Here is an 18,940-nt window from a genome sequence, read left to right as displayed (position 1 = left end):
CCATTTAATCTAAACTCTATTAGGTCTTGTTTAAAACAGAGGAGAAGTAACAAAACAGTACCAGGGATGTTTTATAAAAAGACATAAAACTTATCCACAATACAATCCTGGAAGAATACAGTGATTACAAAAAGGTTCAGACAGAGAATCTCACTAACATGTCAGTGAACCCAATTCACATGAGGACTACAGGAGAAATAGCAAGGTGGAAGAAGACTCTCCGACAGTAGCTATTAAGGTTATATTTTCAGCTATCTCAGAGGGGAAAGGCTGAATCTTATTTTTCTAGAGAGTGGTTCTGGGCATAATAAAAATGTTATGTTATGACTCTGTTTTGAGTGTGACAGCTTAGAGTTACAAGAAACACCGCTGTGTATTCCACTAAATGAAATAAAAAACGTGTTCAGAGACTCAAAGAGTGCAAGAAACTTTAGTCTGTCATTTCATCCTTCCATATGATTAATGTGCTAAAATAAAAACAGATATTTTGAAACAAACTAGGAGTCATTTCACTTTCACTCAGTCTTTCTTCCCCTCTACCTCAGTTCTGTAAACCAAGGTCTAAGCTTACATCTTGAGACACAAGCAGCTTCCCTCTGCTGCAGCTGGAATTTAATAAGCCTGACACAGGAGTTCCTTCACTGGGATGTGCTTAGTTCTACTGTAAGAGCGCTTGCGAAAGACAGGCTGGCAAAGTATATGCTCAATAAGCAGATAAGAGGAGATTTTTTTATTTCCAAAAATAGCCTCAGCTTCCTTCCCTCCACCCAAAAACTAAAGACGAAAAAAAAAAATAAATCCAGTAGCCTTTCTCTCACTACTCAGAATTAGGTACGTATCTACTGAAATCAATTAAGTCACCATGGTACAAGCAAGAGACAATCAAGCTCACAGCTTCTTAATATAAACACGTTAGATAAGGTACACATTTCCAATTCCACAGTAACTAACCTGAAATTAGATTTACAAAAAAAAATTTCTTTGCTCCATAGCAACAATTTTCTATCATTCTGCTTGTAAATGTGAAAATTGTTTTTGAAGGTGCATTGCAGGCAGCTTTGTAATTACAAAGGGGAGAGAAGTTTTAGGAAATCAGGAAAAAACCTAGTCTCTCTAACTAACACCTGACAAGATGTGGCAGAAATAATAGCTAGAAATTATTAATACAAGCATCACTTATGTAACTATATATAGTAACTATGAAAATGACTATGAACAGCCGTATTCAGCAGTATCCAAACACAACTGACACACATCTTGAATGAAGTTATTACCACCTGAACATGAAGTAACTTTGAAGAATGCCATTTGTAACAAACACTGTTCAATAGATTCCTGACCCCAATCCAGTAATCTCCTTTTGCTTGATCTAAAATCAAGCCTACAATCAGCAAAATAAAAAGTGTCTGCTTCATTTCCTGAATACACTGAACTGAGGCACTGAAAATTACATTACTTTTAGACATAAAGTCCTAAGGCTATACCTTTTGACCCATTATGTTCTGAAACTGTTAGAAGGACTAACATGTCCTAGACACACAGTTAAAGCTGCATAAAGCTGCACATTCAACAGGGTAATTTAAGTGATTCCTGAATGTAAGGAAAAAATAATTAGAAGGTATACAAGTTACAGTAATAATAAAATAGCTGGTCACCAAAGGCCTTTTTCTTCTGAAAAAGAGGCAAACACACCATAGGCCAGATCTTTCTAATAGCCTCTGGATAGTAGTTTTCAAAGAGATTGAAAACTTTGCACAAAAATGCAAATCTGGTATTCCATCAACAAGCTGAAAAGCCTCTTGTTTTTTTTCTGTTGTCTGAAGAGCAAATCTAACTATCAATATAAGAATCCAATTGCGTGAAGTGTTACAATCAAAGAAAAGAGAGCTGAACACTGTTGAACATGGCCACAGCCTACCCTCTGACATGTAACGGTCAGGTTTAGTCACTGAGCTTGTCATAAACAAAGAGGTTGGAGGTTTTTTTCTTGTATTAGGTTGACATGTTTCATGGTGGTATTGCTACAGGACTGTTGGCCTGTCATCACTTGTGTTACAAACTTGCATTTTCTAGACCTTTAAAACTTTGCCGGTAACAAATAAATAAAATTAAATTATACAAGAATTAAAACTGTTTTCTTCAGGAAAGGGATTTTTTCTGACAGTACCCTCTACCCTGTTATTAATTATAGAAAATCTAGCATGTCTCTTGAGAATTTAACCCATGGACTGTCAGAGGAGCTTAAGTAGGTCTTGAACTGGAAATGGGATGCATCTACACTGTCAGTACTGAAGTCATCAAATTGCATCATCATCAACACTCTGTTAAAAAAAAAAATCATTTCTTGGTAGTCTATAATTGTCTCAAAGGCTCCATTACAGACAATTCAAGTGGGTAACAGACTACCATTAAGTACAGTTATACAATACCTTTAATCAATGATCTTTGTAGACTGTTTTGTTGAGTATTTGATTTATGTGTCTAGGTCTATATTATTGACAAAAATTTTCATAGCTTGGAGGAAAGGAGTAGGTACTGTTACTTAAACAGAACTCTAGGATTTTATAACATCTGCGTGAACCCCTTTACTTCTATCCAAGGAAAGAGCGGTATCTGTAAGGTACACCTTATTACACCTCTGATACGGCACAACACCTAAGTATTGGACATCTTGGAACCACTCACAAGTACAAATATAATCTTTCTGAATGATGTATTTCCATGCTGTGCTCATCTCTAAAAAAAGAATGGCATGAAAGAACAAGGTTTTGGGGAAGAGTTATTGATAAGCACTATCAAATCAGCTGCCAGGTCAAGAAGACTCAGATAAGATGAGGATTTCAAGACTTTAGTGAAAACAATTTCTAGGAAAATCAGATCAAATCTCAGTTGGGCCTAAATTTACAGAGTATTTGGTTTTTCAAAACTAAACCTGTTTGTAATTCACAGCACAAGAACACTACTTTAAAGAAATACAGGGAGAGAAGAAAGGTAAATGTATGATCCAACCCATAAAGAATGAAAGGGTACTGGAAGTATTTTTCTTATTGTAGCTTTTTTGAGATATAGTTAGGAATAATATTAGAACATCAATGAAATGTAATTTCTTGTACATACAATTAGAATATAAAGCAGAGAACTGAAGCTCACAATTTCAGTATGCAAGATACTATGAAGAGAAAGGTAAACTAAATACCTACTGAAAAGTACACAGAGGAAAAAGTATTCTGCCCTCCTTTTCTTTATATACAAATACAGAAACGTTTGGGTCAAACAGGAATATTTGCTTTAGTCCCCTGAAAGCTTCAATTATAACTGAAGTAAGAAAAAGAAAACATGAAACTATTCCATGTTGAACTACACTATTAGAAAGGGGAGTGGATGAAGAGGGGAGTAACTTCCACGGTTTTGCTATAAATCTTAGAATATGGCTTTTCTTTTTCCCCTCTTAGTAGAAACTTCTAAGAACATATAGTCATTTCTCAATAAACCATGGCAACAAGGAGAGAAAAAACATGCTAACACAAAATTTAATCATCTTGTATTATTGCCTGGGGGAGAGGCAGGGGGAAACACAGAAAGATTTATGTAGAGAACAGCTTTAATCAGTATAATGCAGACAGGTACCAGCTACAGATCCTGAAATGCCAACTCTTAAAGCCAAGAGCTTTGATTAGGGAAAAACAAGGCCTAGTTCATTCATAAACCATATAATCCAGTTTTATTGTTAACTCTCCGCTATCCAAAGAGACTTTTTCAAGAAAATTTTGACATTTTTATGGCATTTTTCTTTGACAACTTCAGAGTTAAATAGAAGCCACTCATTAGCTTAATAGTTATTCTAAATGGAAGAAATCTTCTCCTTTGTATACATACACACACACACACACATATGAAAAGACATATCCTGTATCTCTAAAGCTTTATCCAGGAATTGTAGGGTTTTGTAGAACACTGGAAATTTACAAACTGAAAGATTATTATTTGAAAGATTCTGAAGTCTGCAAAACAAACAGATACCTAGAAAAAAAAATAGCATATACAGAAAGCCTAGTACTATGATGAACACTTCACAGACTTTCTTCTATTTATGAAATATATTTGAGAAAAAAGCAATACTAACATAATATATGCAAGGAATGATATCCAAGGAACGACAACTGCAGAATTTAGAGCATAGTCTTAGAAAAACCTTAACAACAAAAATAAACAGAAAATTCCTAATGTTATGACACTTCCCAAGATGCCATCAAAATTCAGAAGTTTTCTCAGAGACCAAGATGCCATATGAAGATTGCTCTACAAAGTAGATTTGAATATACGTGTATGTATTGGGATAAACTCTTACATGTTGTTGACACTAACATCAATAAGTACAGTTACTTCTGTAGGTCCAATGTATACATTTAGGAAATCATAAACTGTTTCTAAATCCTGGCACATAGAAGCACTCAGGTCATATGCTATTTCAAATGTTGTCCCAACATATGGGTAGACTGCCTCCTCTCTCCACCATCCTGCTTTCCATATGAAAAGAATGGTCTGAAAAAAACGGTATGCAAAAAAAAAAAAATGTTAGAACTGGCATTAGTGTAACAAGTGGCATAAAGATGCAAAACTTTTTTTTTAACCTAATCCTGAGAATCTAGAACTTCAATCTTATATTGTTATTATACAGTGTTTCCAAGGGCACACGCTAATTACCGGCTCTCTGCAACAAGTTCCAAAAGAGGGAAGGGGAATAGGCAAAGTCATGATAAACAGTAAACTATGCAAAGCCAATGGAGAGTCAAACATTTTAAGAAACTAAATTTTACAATTCTGTTCGATTTGTAATCAACTTCCACATAAAAAGTTTAAAGTTCTAGAACACAAAAAAACAGAATAGCAACACTACTTCTTGCTTTTTACTGTGAGATGCCTTCGTTCATGGAAAATGAAGATATTCAAATTAAAATTGGAAGAAAGATAAGTATAAAAATATGATCTACAACAATAATGATAATGCAAGTTATTAGGCAGCAGAGTAGCAATTAGATATACTGGCCCAAATATTTTCATTTTCCTGAGATATGCTATCCATGAAACACTGGTTTTCATTTAAAGACTAGAAATTTATTGCATTGTGATACGCTCTTTGTGGCTCCATCTCCCCTGAGCCACAAAGTAAAGAAAGTTTTGTTTGTCCAACAATAACATAATGCTATAGAGAGGATTCAGTGCTGGCGTAAAAAGATCCACCATTTCACATGGTATAATTCTTTGCAGTAACGGACTTGTAGCAGAATGATAACATTATCCAAGTGTATGTCACTTTACAGGCATGCAAGGGTCTAGTCTTTTGCCCTGAAGAGACAGGTCAAAGGAGCTTTCTGTATGTAAATTACAAAACAAAACAATCTTTACCATAAACCAATTTACTCAAATGAAATTATGTCTCAGTGTACTCATGCTCCACCGTAAACCCATTAATTTCTCCCACTTCAGACCTTCTCATAGACTCTAATCCCAACTTTTTCGTTAAACACACATTCTCTTTCATTCCATTCTTCTTTTAGTATTAGTGCAAATTTTTTCCTCTTCCTTAGAAATGTTCCCAAATGAACAGTACCAGCATCACACTCATAAAACATCCCAGTCCAACAAAGACACTTCCTCTCACAGCTGGTGAGTAATCAAATAAGAGTCTATTAGTTTGAATACATACTCTGTGGCAGTTTACATTACACCCAAATGGACCGATTAAAGCAGAACACAGTCTTAAAGATATAATGTTCAAAAAGATGCCCTAACATGAACAGGCAATTTGCAGTCTGTGGTGACACTGTGAAAGAGAACCTGGATGAACTAATATTTATGCACAGCAGACACACGATGTCCAGGAGTGAACAAGAGGGCTGAGCTGCTTGGCAGCAAACCCAATCAGTTCAGCGCCCACAAGCACAGGACTGCTGCAAAGGACTATCATGTCTCTGTCCTTTGGAGAGCGAAGGTTACACAGGGGCTGCTGTAACTATTACACCAGGTCAGAGAACGCGTATTAATGAGCTGGGAGAATGAGATACTGTAATGCCAAACATTTTATATAATGACAAAGGTCATGAGTAAATTCCTATGGATGTTAGATAGAAAGACTAGGCTGACAAATAATAAACTGGGCTTTCCTCTCAGTTGTCTTGTGCTATCCTGAGACAAACTGCACATGAAACTTGCCCAAAAGAACCACACACAGGCACGGCAGAGGTGAAAACATACAGCAACGGAAAAAAGTAATATATGGAGTGCTGATACATAACTGGTGCCCAAAGGAAAGCTTTCAAGAACTACAAATAAACTTGTTTCAGCTTACTAGAAGTAGGACTTATTCAACAACATTTACAAAAATATTTCATATACCTCAAAAGGGTGGGAGGAGGAAAAGTAAGAATACATTTTGAAAAGAAACCAGCTATTATATATAACAACAGCAAAACTATACTTGGGAAAGAGCAGTGTCCACTTAAGATGCAAGGTTTTCCAAATTACAGCATCAGATTTATTGCCAAACTACTATGGAAAATGGTATTTATTGTAAAAGAAATTATTAAAAGCTGGACAAGAACAGAAAGCATACATAGAGACAGCAAACACTGATGGTGTCAATAGGTGTGCAGGCCTTCAAGAAACAAAATATTGCCAAAAGAAAAAAGTTGTCAGCCATCAAAAAAAGAGCCACAAGAAACCAAGACAAGTAGTCCTCACAGGTTATTGAAGGAAAGGAAGCCAGATGTGAGGTAAATAAAACAACATGGTTTTCTCCTGTCTAAGTGCCAAGAAAAATCTTGATAAAGGTTGGCAGTACCTCAATAAACTTTGGGTCAGAACACTGATTTTATTATTAAGGGGGAGGAAAAGGGTAAATCAAGGTCAGGAATCTCTGTCAGAACCATTATAAGATACAAAAATGGTCTTGGTTAAATACTTCTCATAGTCTTGTGAAAGAAATGAGGACTAATACAGAGAGATACAGAAACATATAACAGAAGCAGCAACAATCACTAGCAGTCTCTACATCACGCAAAAGAAAATCACTTGTCCATAATGAAAGCAACAGATACCAAGTTTGAAGGGAGAAGATATTTACGTTAATTGCCTTTGTGTTGTTAGTTAACCTAGTGCCTGGTCTGTAAAAGAGCAATGATCATATTGTGAAAGTTATCATCATCCTTAAGGTCTCTTGCCAATTAAAAGACACACAAAAAAAAGTAGTAAAAAAATCAGTTAAAAATAGTAACAACAATCAGCACCCCTTCCCTCAACTTTAGAAGTAGAAATGCCAGTATTCAAGAATAAGATTGTCTCTCGAAGAAAATATACCGGAACTCACAGAGCAGAATTTTGCTGGCAAACTGGCCTACCCAGACAAATTAAGGTGTCCTTAAAAATTTCATTCTCAAGAGTTCAATTAGCCAACTCTCACCAAGGCTACATGAATGAATTACAACTACTCAGAACAAGAGCTGCAGAGTTGGGTCTGAGATGGCATACAGCATAACTACTGACAGTATGCAGAACAATAAATCCAGGATTGTTAATGTTGTTTTTCTTAAGTAAAAAGAAAACTGGAACGCAGCAGCTGGAAATAGCGTTATTATAAGGGAAAATTCTATGCACCTTTTCTTTGCCTGAAATTCTGTTCCATTTATGACACCTTATTATTTACATTCAAAACAAAATAATTGGAACTTTTACACAAAACAGTGTACATAGCCAACAAATATAAATCTACAAGCAGATTTGAAAATCTGTATTTAGGCACAGAAAGAGACTAATTTTTATAAATAATCAAACTGCTGTGTTCATCTTTAAAATCACTAAACAGAACCTTTAGACTCGCAGCACCTTCAAAACATACCTCTCCACTTGCTAAAGGCCCTCTATACAATTGAATGTGTGTAACAGTCAGAAAATGAAAGCCACATTATTAACAGTAGAAATTTGAAATGCCTTGGGATTAATTTATTTAGCATGTGGGATTTTTTCTTTTAAAACCAAATGCTTTGGGTGGGGTGCAACTAAGAAATAAACACCAAAAATACATTGCATTTATGTGCAATATTCAAATCAAATCATGGATCTCTGTTAATTCCCCAGGGAGGAAAAAAAATCATTGCTAATGCTGCCCATGACATTTTGAAATGTGGTTACCATTACAGAAATTAAAAAAAACCCTGTTCTACAAATGCGGAACTAAGCTCTGATTCTGGATTATTCTAACCACAAACAATAGGCAACCATGTGGATGGACAGTTTGCAAATCAATCATGGGAATAATAGAAATTAGACTCTAGGTTAGTATGTTTGTATGTCCTTGCCAAAATTTTCCTTGCTGTTAAATTAAAATGTTAGCTTTCAAGCATATGACAGATCTTATTTACTCTATTTATGGTTAGTTAATTCTAAATGAGGAACTGTTTTACTTAACTTCAAAATTTGCTCATGAAACATCTATGAGGTATTTTAATCTAATAATATCCTTAATTTCTTTGTTTTTGCAACAAAATACAAGTGCAGAACACAGGGGCAAGGCAGTACTTTTGTTTCCTTCTTGGTTCCCCATAATCAGATGGAAATGGGGAATGGCAAAAAAGTAAGTTTCCACTACCTAGAAGCAGAAAATAGGCTTGCAATATTGCCAGTTTATAACCTAAAAAGATTAATTCCTGCACTTAAGCCATAATAGAGGGCAATCTAGAGAGGACTGATGTTTAGTTGAATTGGTGCTATTTGCTCTGATGCAGAAGAAAGAGGAAGCTGTTTTAACCTCCCATTCACACTGTAAAATAAAAGACAGCATGCATGTAAGCAAACTCCAGCATGGAACCTCTTACCAGTTTTCTTGTAACAGCAATCTCCTAGGCAACTTGTACAATGAAATGAAAGTAAGAGTACATTTTTTACTTCTGACCTTGTGACAATGGGTAGGTAAGGCTGAGGAGAAAGAAAACATGCCAAAACTCTTGTGAATTTCACAACACAAAAATGAATTCAACTGCAAATTAATTTATTCTATATTATAGAACAGAGATTACCAGTATGACTAGCCATCCAGGAGTTGCTTATTAGTGGCACACAAAATGCCAGCAGTCTTCTGCACCCAAAGGAGACAGCAGCTGCAAAAGCAACTGCTGATCCCAGTTCCCTAAACTATTTCTCGCCCCTCTGCAAATGGTGATAACAAGCTGGCATACCTGTGCCTGTACAGCCCAACATGTCTTTGAGTGATGGCAAAGGTATCCTGCAAAACTGAATAGCTTTAGATCTACTTGAATACACTGACTTATGTCAAGATGCTGTTTCACAACACTAAGGGACACTGGCAAGGATAACAATTTACAATTCGGTCACTATTCCTACCAAAAATTTAAACAAAACTAAATACATGACTAAACTTTCTATATTGAAGTGTCATGTTCCCTGCATGTTAATTTTGCTTTAGTTCAGCTTTAAGAACAATGCTAAGAAATATCTTACCTTACCATCAGTTTTCCAAAATTAATTTCTCACTTAGGAAAGGTTAATATTATACATGCAGCTTGCAGAAAATACAATTTCTAATTTAAAATATTTTCAGCCCTCTACAAGATTAGGCACAGATCAACAAAGGCAACATTGAATCTCATCTGTGTTCTGGTGGTGGGGTAGCTGTTGGCTATAATTGCATAACAAAACCACTTGTCATAGCTCAAAATAAAACCTATGCAGTAAATTGAGAAGATAGATCCCAGGGGGTATTACTCTAGTTGTGTATTTTGTAGAAATTCTACAGATTTTTCCTTCTGTATCTTCAGCATTGGTTTTGCATGTTTCTACAATATGCTAAAATGCCAGGATCAGATATTAAACAGTACAACTACAAAAAAAGTATTTATTTAAGTATCAAAGATCTCTAGCTGCTGTTCTGTTTATTTTTTGTTTTAGACAGCTAATCCTGTACTGTGTGTGTCAGGTAAGTGCATAAGTAGGTTTAATAGTTTTAATTATACCACATACTAGCGGTTAGAACAGTAGCCTTCTGTAGGAAGAGACTTAAAGCACTTTAAGAAAAAGCAATCTACTGTACACGTTCTGAGCATTTATTATATGTTAGGATTTGCTGTAGGAAAGCAAGTAGAAATTTAACATTACAAAAGTGTTGTTTTGTTTTTCTAAGAAAAAAGTACAGCAGTATACCAAAAATTAAAACTTAGTTATTCCTTTTCCTCTGGTTTATACCACACAGTGAAGTGAGCACAACTTACAAATTATGTTAACTAAACCCTACCGCATATGTATAGTAAAGCATGATGTAACTGTAGTACACTAGCACAAAGGCTGTTTTTTCTATTACAGCTGGAATTTCCTACAAAAAAGGGCTTCAATTAATTTATTAAACAACAAGCTGTCTAGACATGCTGTTCACATACTTTGCTTACTAAATGAAAGCATTACCTTCCAGTGTGCTAATTTCCTGGCAACTGGAACAACAGACAAAAACCTAAGATTTCATCCAGCAGCTCAAAGGGAAAGAGAAGGTAATACAAAAGGAGAAAACCCCAGAAGAAGGGTAAATTGCATTGATTGTAAGTGCTGAAAAAGGGGTGTTAGATAACACTTCAAATAATGATACAGAAGGACTCCAAATGAAAGGCATGAAGTACTTCCACTGGCAGTTCAGGGACAAGAACTTCCCCACTGAAGGTAAACTGATATATCAAGGTGGGACTCAAGGACAACTTAATCAGTCTCAATTATGTTAAAGAGATGGGGGAGAGAAAGTCACAGAAGATCAGACTGAGCACACTCACATAGCCTTAGCCACTGAAGTATATGGGTGCAGGTTATATAGCGTAACACTTGGATTGTTTCCAAAGTCAAGAACTTCTAAGTGCCTCAGACCTCATTTAAGGATTTTACACTCAGTTATGAAGTTCCGTTCTATAAAATTGGCAAGGTTTAGGTGAAAACTTCCACAAACAGATACATACATTTTTCACACACTACTTTGTTGTGAAAATAACTGCAAAACCTAAAGCTTCAGATTCTAAAAAATGCAACTAGCTAGGGAGGCACTTTAAAAAGTTACAAAAGTGTAGTTTTAGCTATCCAATACCAAAAATTTTGTTTGTGCTCTGTCAAAGGAAGTAATTTTATGCAGATTTCTATAGCTTCTAGAAATATGTAATTAATTTTATTATCAATTAACACTATGTGACACATTAAAGATTTCATAAGAAAATTAAAGGAGATCTTATTTCTCATGTAGGTTTACATCAATATAACCATTTGTTTCATTCAGAAGATTTACAGCAGACAGGTTGGGCAGAATGCGCCTAGCTTGTGTGCCCCTTATTTCATTCCTTCTCCAGTATTATTCCAAATTTCTTGAAACATTTAGGAATCTTGGGGAAGTCCAAGCAGTCTCCTGACTGCCTTTCTGCCTCTTAAGGGTCACAACTCATCATGAAACAAAACAGGTTCACCAAAAATTATGTTAAAGTTGTGATGACACTCAAAGTGTTTAGAAGCTGAAACATACTACAAGTCCTCTGAAAGGAAGAGTACATTGTGAAAAATCCTCAAGGGGGTGTCCTTTTTGTGCCTGTGTACTGAAAGATACTTAAGAGTATTTTCAGCTTAATTTTGTACATAATTACAGCTTTCATCACAGCTGAAAACACTACTGAAGTACAACACATTCTTTCTATGCAACTTTTTTAAATAGAAAAAAATCACATCCGTGTTGTACCATAACAGTAACTAAAGGAATGGAAACACAAGTATTTATCAGTGCAAAGGATGCGTCAAATATAGTGATAAAAATAAATTATACCAGCAGGCATAAACTCTTCATATAAGTATATTTTATACATAAGCACACAAAATGACATAATTTATGTCTGCTATTTTATTTGAATCCAGAAAGTGACAAAGTATTTCTCTGGAGCTATACTTTACAACAGATAAATTTAATAACAGCAAGGAGTAGGTTTATACCTCAAGTGTCTTAATCTTGGCAAATTTAGGTCCAAGAATTATGGATCCTTTATAATTACTTTTGCAGTATGAGGTACAGGTCATAAGCTAGACTATTTTTAATGCTTCTTCACTGGATGAACCCCAGGAGTTTCGAGAACTAAATATGACTCAGAACTTTGATTTGTATTGGTTTTGCCTGTTTGGAATGTTACAGAAAGGCAATTTCTGAATATAGACAGGACAGCATCTGAGAAAAATGTCTTTAGTTCCTAGAATATTGTCCAAAACTACAGTACCTATCCTGTAAGTACTTGTGCATAAGAAATTCAATTTAAACTGATACAGAAATCTTACATATCTGCATCAATACCTAAATACTCATATTGCTTACCTAGACTGTCCTGCTCAGGTGAATATTCTGTATGAAGCAAATTTGCAAATTCTGCTAAAAAGCAGTAGTAACTAAAAAAGCTTTCCTAAAAATAAGAATGAAATTAAAATAATTGGTTCTAGATTTAAAAAAACCCAAAACCATAACCCCAGGCTATTTGAGACTCCAGTGGTGAAACTGAAAATGAAACAGAAATAAGTCACTTTTGTAGAGTGTATTGAGATTGCAGTTGAAACAAACTGAAAACAAAGGCTCTAAATTGCTTGAAACTATTTGTGATTGTGTGAGTAAAGCCTTTTCTGTTTAAAAACACTGTAAATGAATTGCCTTCACCTGCTACAGGCCTGAAGAAGGGAAAAGCGCACATTTCTTGGAAACAGAGTAATTCATTAGACTTCACAGCAATCTTTTCAGGAACTGCAACAATTTGGGGTTTGCAGAAGGAATTTTACACACCTCAAGTTCACACTTTTTGAGAATTCACGCACATCCAAAACTGCTTCCTGGGCGATAATCCACAACGTCTATTTCAAAAATGAAGTCACATACAAAAATACTCCATTATTCTCTGGGAGACATGCAGCGGAAGGCCCCGATTCAACAAATAGTTAAGAGCAGACTTAAATACTGTTCTAGTCATACCGAGTATTCAAATCTCAAAAGACAATATAGCTGTATGGACTTCAGAACACCCTGCAAAGCTGGAAGTCTACTGACAGACGAACCGGCAGATGACCATCACAGTCGGTTCCAGACTTGGCAGCTGGAGACTGCAACTCTAAAGGCTTAAAAAAATGCTCTCCCACCCCCTGCACTGCACTGCACTGCAAACCCCTGGGCAAGGGGCTCGCTGTGCCCAGCCGCCTCCCGCAGTCCCCTGGGCTCCTCCAGCTCTGCAAACTGGAGACCCCGCTCTCCATAGCCGCTTTCCCCAGCTTTTAACGCCAACCCACCACTCGCCTCTCTCCCTACAGCCACCCTAATCTCATTCAGCCCTCCACCACTCAAGTGAAACGCCGTTTTCAGTCTCAGCCCCGGATCTTTTAATTCGAGCGAAATTTGCCCACGAAAAGCAGGACGATGGCGGGACTGGGAGAAGGAAATGAATCGTTTCCTGTGGCTTTAATCCCTTCAGCCGGCTTTAAACAACGCTGCCCGGGGCGCCCTGGCTGCCTGCCCGCAGCGAGGAGGCCGGGACGGGACGGAACGGAACGGCCGCAGGGGGCAGCCCAGCCCAGCCCGGCCCGGCCCGGCCCGGCCCCGCTCGCTTCCCCCGGCCCCGGGCGGCGCCTCGACGGAGGGGCGGCGCATCACGGAGGGGAGGAGGGGGCTGCCCGCTGCCAGCCACGGCCCCTCGCCAGCGGGCCGGGCTTCGCGGCGCAGCGGGACCGGCCAGCGCGGGGAGGGGTCCAGGCCGCGGCCGGGGAGGGGGGCGAAGGCTACACACCCAGCAGGAGGCCGTCCATGTCAAAGATCAGGTGAGTGACCGGCCGCAGCGCGGCGGAGGAGGAGGAGGAGGAAGCAGCAGCCATGGCGAGGCAGCAGCGGCCGGGAGTCGGCGTGGCAGCGGTGGCGCAAGCGCGCTCGGCCGCGGCGGCAGGAGCCGAGGGGAGCGGTGCCGCCGCGGGGCAGGGCCGGGCCCGGGCCGTGTGGCGGTGGCGGGCGGGTGGTGGTGCCGGCAGCCAGCGGGGCGGAGGGGCCTCTTCGGTGCGTCTGTTTCCTTGTTCTTTTCTTCAGATAAAGCCCATTTCTCTTCGTCGGGCCTCTTCTGGGGGAGGACTTTTCTTTGTAAATCCTGGTTCGTGCTGCTCGCGGGAGCCGCTCGCGGTTTCGGCAGTTTAGACGGCGTTTCCCTCGCAAAACTTTGGCGTGTCTGTGTAGAGATTTACGAGGATAATATTGTCGCTGGATCATAATTGGAGCCATAAACAAAAAGGCACAAATCTGTGTAAAACTGTTAGGAAAGGGTAAAGTAATGGTGTGTAAACCCATCTCTTAAGGGTTGCTGAGTGCGAGAATACTTAATTCTCCGTGGTTTTCCTCAGAAGCATTCAAGAAGTTCTGAAGTTCAAGGAACAAACCCATGCTGTTGAGACGAAAGAAAATTTCCCTGCACGGACACATTATCCGCTTTTGGCTGGGCAGTAGTGAGGGAAAGAGGTAACTTTCCCTATCACTCTTCCTTTTTTTTTTATTTTTTCATGCAGGTAACTCACTGTTGGGCATCAAGATCGTTGAAATACCCGTTGCAGAAGCAGACATGTGAAGAGCTGTATCAGGGTCCCAAGGTGACATACTGGTTTGAAGATTTGTACTGCTTTACAGTTCTGTGTGAAGGCAATGGTTAGTTGCAGCTTCGCATAATGGAAGTCCTGTCTCTTTTGTCTGTAAGTAGGCCTCTCAGCAATTCTTTTTTTTTTTCTGACAGTGCCTTCATTTGAATTGGCAATACTTCACCACTTTGGCAAGTTAGTGATGTTTTTTAGAGCCCTAACGGTAAGTGTCATACAATCATATTTGAGTTTTCATTTAGCCCCCTTAGCATCATACCTATCCCTTAAAAGAACCCTTACCCTACATTTGTGAGAATTATCATAGATGCAAAGCCCTTGTACCTTCTCCTGTCTTGGAAATAAGAAGACAAATAAAACATCATTGGCATTACTTGTATCTTTTTAATAATAAAACTTGACTTTTAAACAAAGTTTTTTGAGTTTTGGGTTGGTGTTCTGTTTTTTTAACTTCTCTCATTTGATAATGCTACTTAGGCCCTGCCTATGTAGGCCAGGAAAAAGACTGCACAGCGCCTTAAATGTCTTCTGGAAATGCCATGGGTAGTCATGACATGCATCTGTTAGTTCTTGCATGGATTTAAGAAACTGGGTCCTGTGCTTCCAGATCAAATTTTCCTTTGCAACCTTACAATATGAGTGTTAAGAATGTCCACAGCAGTTTCGTTTCTGCAGTAAACACTGTGTATGTTCCAACTTTGTTTCAGACAGCAAATGTGTTAGTTTCCTTAGTAGTTCATTTAGCTGGGAGCATAGATAGAATCAATAGAAAGGTAAAATCCTAAATACAATATGTCCAAAAAACTGATAATTTGTTAAAAGGAATAAAAAATCTGTAATTTCTATAGTTATAGTGGTAGTTTTCTGCTGTTGTAAGCAATAATGTGTTTCTGCTGTAAGAGTGTACACTGTTGTGGCAGAAATTTCTAGAGGGTGAGTAATGAGTATTATGGCAGTTGTACCTCAGGTGGCTTCATCCACTTTCCAACTACCAAATATTCTAAAAAATCCATCTTCAATTGTATTTGCTGGCATACTAACACCTGTACTTCTTAATAAGAAAAAGCTACATCAGTCAGGTATCTTGATTCATTGCTATAATTAGAGAAAATCATAAGTATTTTGGTCGCAACTCCACCTCCTTCACCCTTCTCAGAAGGGGAGATAGGTACTATTTTTAGTTTGTAAACCACCAGTTCACCTCAGAAAACACAAGACTTATGCAAAACTTTTTTCAAGTGGAAATACATCTTAAAGACAACCTTTATGAAAAAAGCCCACAGAATTAAAGTGCAGTACACAAGATGAACCTTTTTAGGGTTAAGTGGTCTGCCTTACAAATCTTACTGTGCGCATTTCAAGACTGTCAGGTTACTTGACAGGTTGGTGACCTCAATTTGCTTTGCTTTACTCTGGCTCATCAGTGATAATCAGTGCAATGTTAGTTTACTTGATTCTTCAAAGCTACATTCAAACACAGGAAAATCTTCCCAGTATAGACAAACTGTTTAGGTTTATTCCGTGTGACTAAGTTTTCTTGCTAACAGAATGAAATTGGATGAAAGTCCAAGCAGAACTTTTAATTCATGGTGGAGCATAGTTTTCTAGATGCACAAGTAAGTGAAAATGCTGATCTACATTTTATTCGAGCTGTCTTAAATATTTGTCTCAAATATTTAACTGTTCCAGCAGTAGAATTTTTTTTTTTTAAGGAGTTTGGTGGGGTTTTTTTAAGGAGTTTGGGTTTTTTTTAAGGAGTGAAAAGAAGTTGAGATTGAGAATTGTGCAATTGGGGTTTTTTGTTTGCTACTTTTTTTTAAAAAAATACTTATTTTAAGCCTGTTTCACATGATGAGGGCTTTAATAACTTTTGAGCTGTGGGAAGCATACTGTGGTAGAGGTACGGTAACTGTGAAAACAGATAGTTAATTATATGCCTACGAACCTGATGTACACTTACTGAGAAGGGTGAACTTGGGTTACTGAGATGTAATCATGCAAGTAATCTTGAATCCTGCAAAGTCTGAAGGACAAAGTTAACTTCATGTACGTTTTTAAAAAAATTTAACTTGCTATCTGGGCGTATACCAAAGCAGATGAATAAATCTTGGCCAAGTTTTAAGTTTTATGGTGTTACATGGTTCATACACTTGCATGTCCAGGTGTTTGAATGACTGTAAATTAGCTGCCTATATGTAGCCCTTCTTAACCCAAACAAGTCTATTTTCTCTAGCTTTGTAATAATATGTTAAAATGATTTTGGTTGTATTGTTCTTGAATGTGAAATAAGGTGAAAATACTCAGGTGTGTATCCATGGGGTTATTATGTATGCCACACAATGTTTTATGTACACAGTCCTCGTAACCTTTTTTTAGCCTTTGTATGTTTGTTTGGGTTTTCTTAACCTTGAAGCTAAAAAGCTTTCACATCACTGAAACTTAGGTGACTAAGTTCTTTTCTTGCAGAGTAAGAGCTTCAGAATAGGTTTAAGTGTTTTCTTAGGTAATACACTTGATTCAATAATTGCAGTTTCCTATTTCACTACTTCATATTGTGCTTGAAACATGGATTCACTTAAATGTTTTTATACTATTGATAGGAGCATCATGCACAATGTGTTTCACACAGAAATGACTGACTTTATTTTTCTTGTTCTGCAGGCGCCTTGGCAAAGAGGATAAACAGATTATAATCCGTTTTGGTTTGAATATTAAAAGAGAATCTAAAGACTTGAATAAATCCAGTAATTTAAAAGCTTTCACAATGATTTACATGAACAGCTGTTAAGCCCACTATTAGTAACAAATTACTTGAAATGACTTAGAGTTAAATGTAATTTAATTCAGGTATCAGCTGAGATTCCCAACAGTTGCTACAGTTGAGCCTATAAACTCTCAGAAAATGAAACCCCTCCCAGTGCTGGATGTCACCAAACAAGAGGTTTTCACCCTAAGAATATGAATTAAGTGAATTTTATTGTTTCAGTTCATGGTTTTATGGTTGCAAAAGGGAAAATGAATATATGTCTTAAGGTAATTAAAATAATACCATACACCTGCTGATCTAAGTCATGTTTTATTAACTACATATGTCAAAAGGGAGTATATCCTCTTTAATCAGTCATAGGTCTTCTCACAGCCAAGCAAGTAGGGAGAGGAGAGCTATCCATTTTCTGGATTTTGATATTGGCCACCAATTACAAGTGGGTTAGTTACAAAGGCAAGAAAGATGATGTGTTATGCTTGAGAAGAATAAAGTGAAGAAGATATACGTTGGTCATCTATAAATTTAGATGAGGTGCTATATAAAGGTTCTTAAGCAGCAATGAGGGGTGAAATTCTAGAGAAGCCAACTAAGCACACAAGAGGGAACAAGGGATCTAAGGTATTTTTAGATGTCAATTGCTGTATTTATTGATGGGATTGTATAACAGAATGAACAGTTTCTGAAGCTGGGAACTGAAGCCTTAATGCCATGCTTCAGGGCCTTTTTTTGTTTCCATTATAGGCAGTGAGAATCATTTTCTCTTCTCTATGGCTTGTGAATTAGCTTCTTGACATAATTTTTGGTCTTCCAGTAAAATATTGGTTGCACACAGGCAAAGTGATTAGCAGTGTCATTGTAGTTAAAATCCTGAAGTGCTTAATGGGTGGGTCCCTCTTAACCTTAAACTATCAGAAAGATTAGGGCAGGAGGGGTTGCATCTCCACATAAGATCTGAAGCACTGCATCTTGTTTTGCTTTTCCTGTGTGATATGGGCTTCCTCTGTAATATCATTTGCAACTTTCATTTATCTAACTTTCCACTGTTGCAGGAGCCTAAAATACCAGTTAAGCTCTTGGTTTTCTTTCTTGTCTGTGTATGAATTTTATGGCTATATTTGTTCATTTTACTACAGTTTGATTGTTACAGATTTTAGGAAGAAATTCCTATTTGTAGTGCCATGTGGAATACACGTTCTGTCAACCTTTGTGAGCGAGACATCAATCACTTGGTTTCAGGCGGTAGCAGTGGAACTGAACGCAGTCACCCCTCCAGTGGTCCCTTTCAGTCTTGTGCTCCTAAGATCAACCTCTTCAAAGGCTTCAGTAATTACATCTACAGATGAAAAGAGAGTTGTGTGGAATTGTGATTTTTCTGGGTCACAAGGTCTCTAAGCCACTGATCCGTAATGCTCCAGATTCAGATTTTGTATGCGTATTCCCCACTCAGCAAGCAACAAGCTGGAGAGTTGAGCCTCCAGAGCTCAGACGTTCTAC

General features: G+C 37.6%; 2 protein-coding genes across 6 annotated transcripts in view; one reads left to right on the top strand and one right to left on the bottom strand.

The window, feature by feature from the left end:
- PUDP (pseudouridine 5'-phosphatase) overlaps positions 1-14,055 on the bottom strand; it is a 72,788-nt gene extending 58,733 nt beyond the window's left edge. The window contains exon 1 of the mRNA XM_074814895.1: positions 13,836-14,055. Coding sequence (XP_074670996.1) covers positions 13,836-13,920 — 85 coding nt within the window. The 5' untranslated portion in view covers positions 13,921-14,055. The remainder of the gene's footprint in view (positions 1-13,835) is intronic.
- STS (steroid sulfatase) overlaps positions 13,713-18,940 on the top strand; it is a 114,961-nt gene continuing 109,733 nt past the window's right edge. For 3 of the 5 annotated variants that reach the window (XM_074814891.1, XM_074814894.1, XM_074814890.1), the window contains exons 1-3: positions 13,713-13,866; positions 14,596-14,731; positions 14,817-14,884. The gene's annotated coding sequence lies outside the window, so the exon portion shown is untranslated. Of the gene's footprint in view, positions 13,867-13,961; positions 14,096-14,595; positions 14,776-14,816; positions 14,885-18,940 lie in introns of those variants that run through there. The other 2 variants (XM_074814892.1, XM_074814893.1) reach the window with 2 other exon arrangements.

This window comes from Strix aluco, chromosome 2 (assembly GCF_031877795.1).
Source record: "Strix aluco isolate bStrAlu1 chromosome 2, bStrAlu1.hap1, whole genome shotgun sequence".
In the NCBI taxonomy this organism is placed as follows: Eukaryota; Metazoa; Chordata; class Aves; order Strigiformes; family Strigidae; genus Strix; species Strix aluco.
Note: the sequence above shows the minus strand (reverse complement) of the source record. Positions and strands in the feature narration are given on the sequence as shown.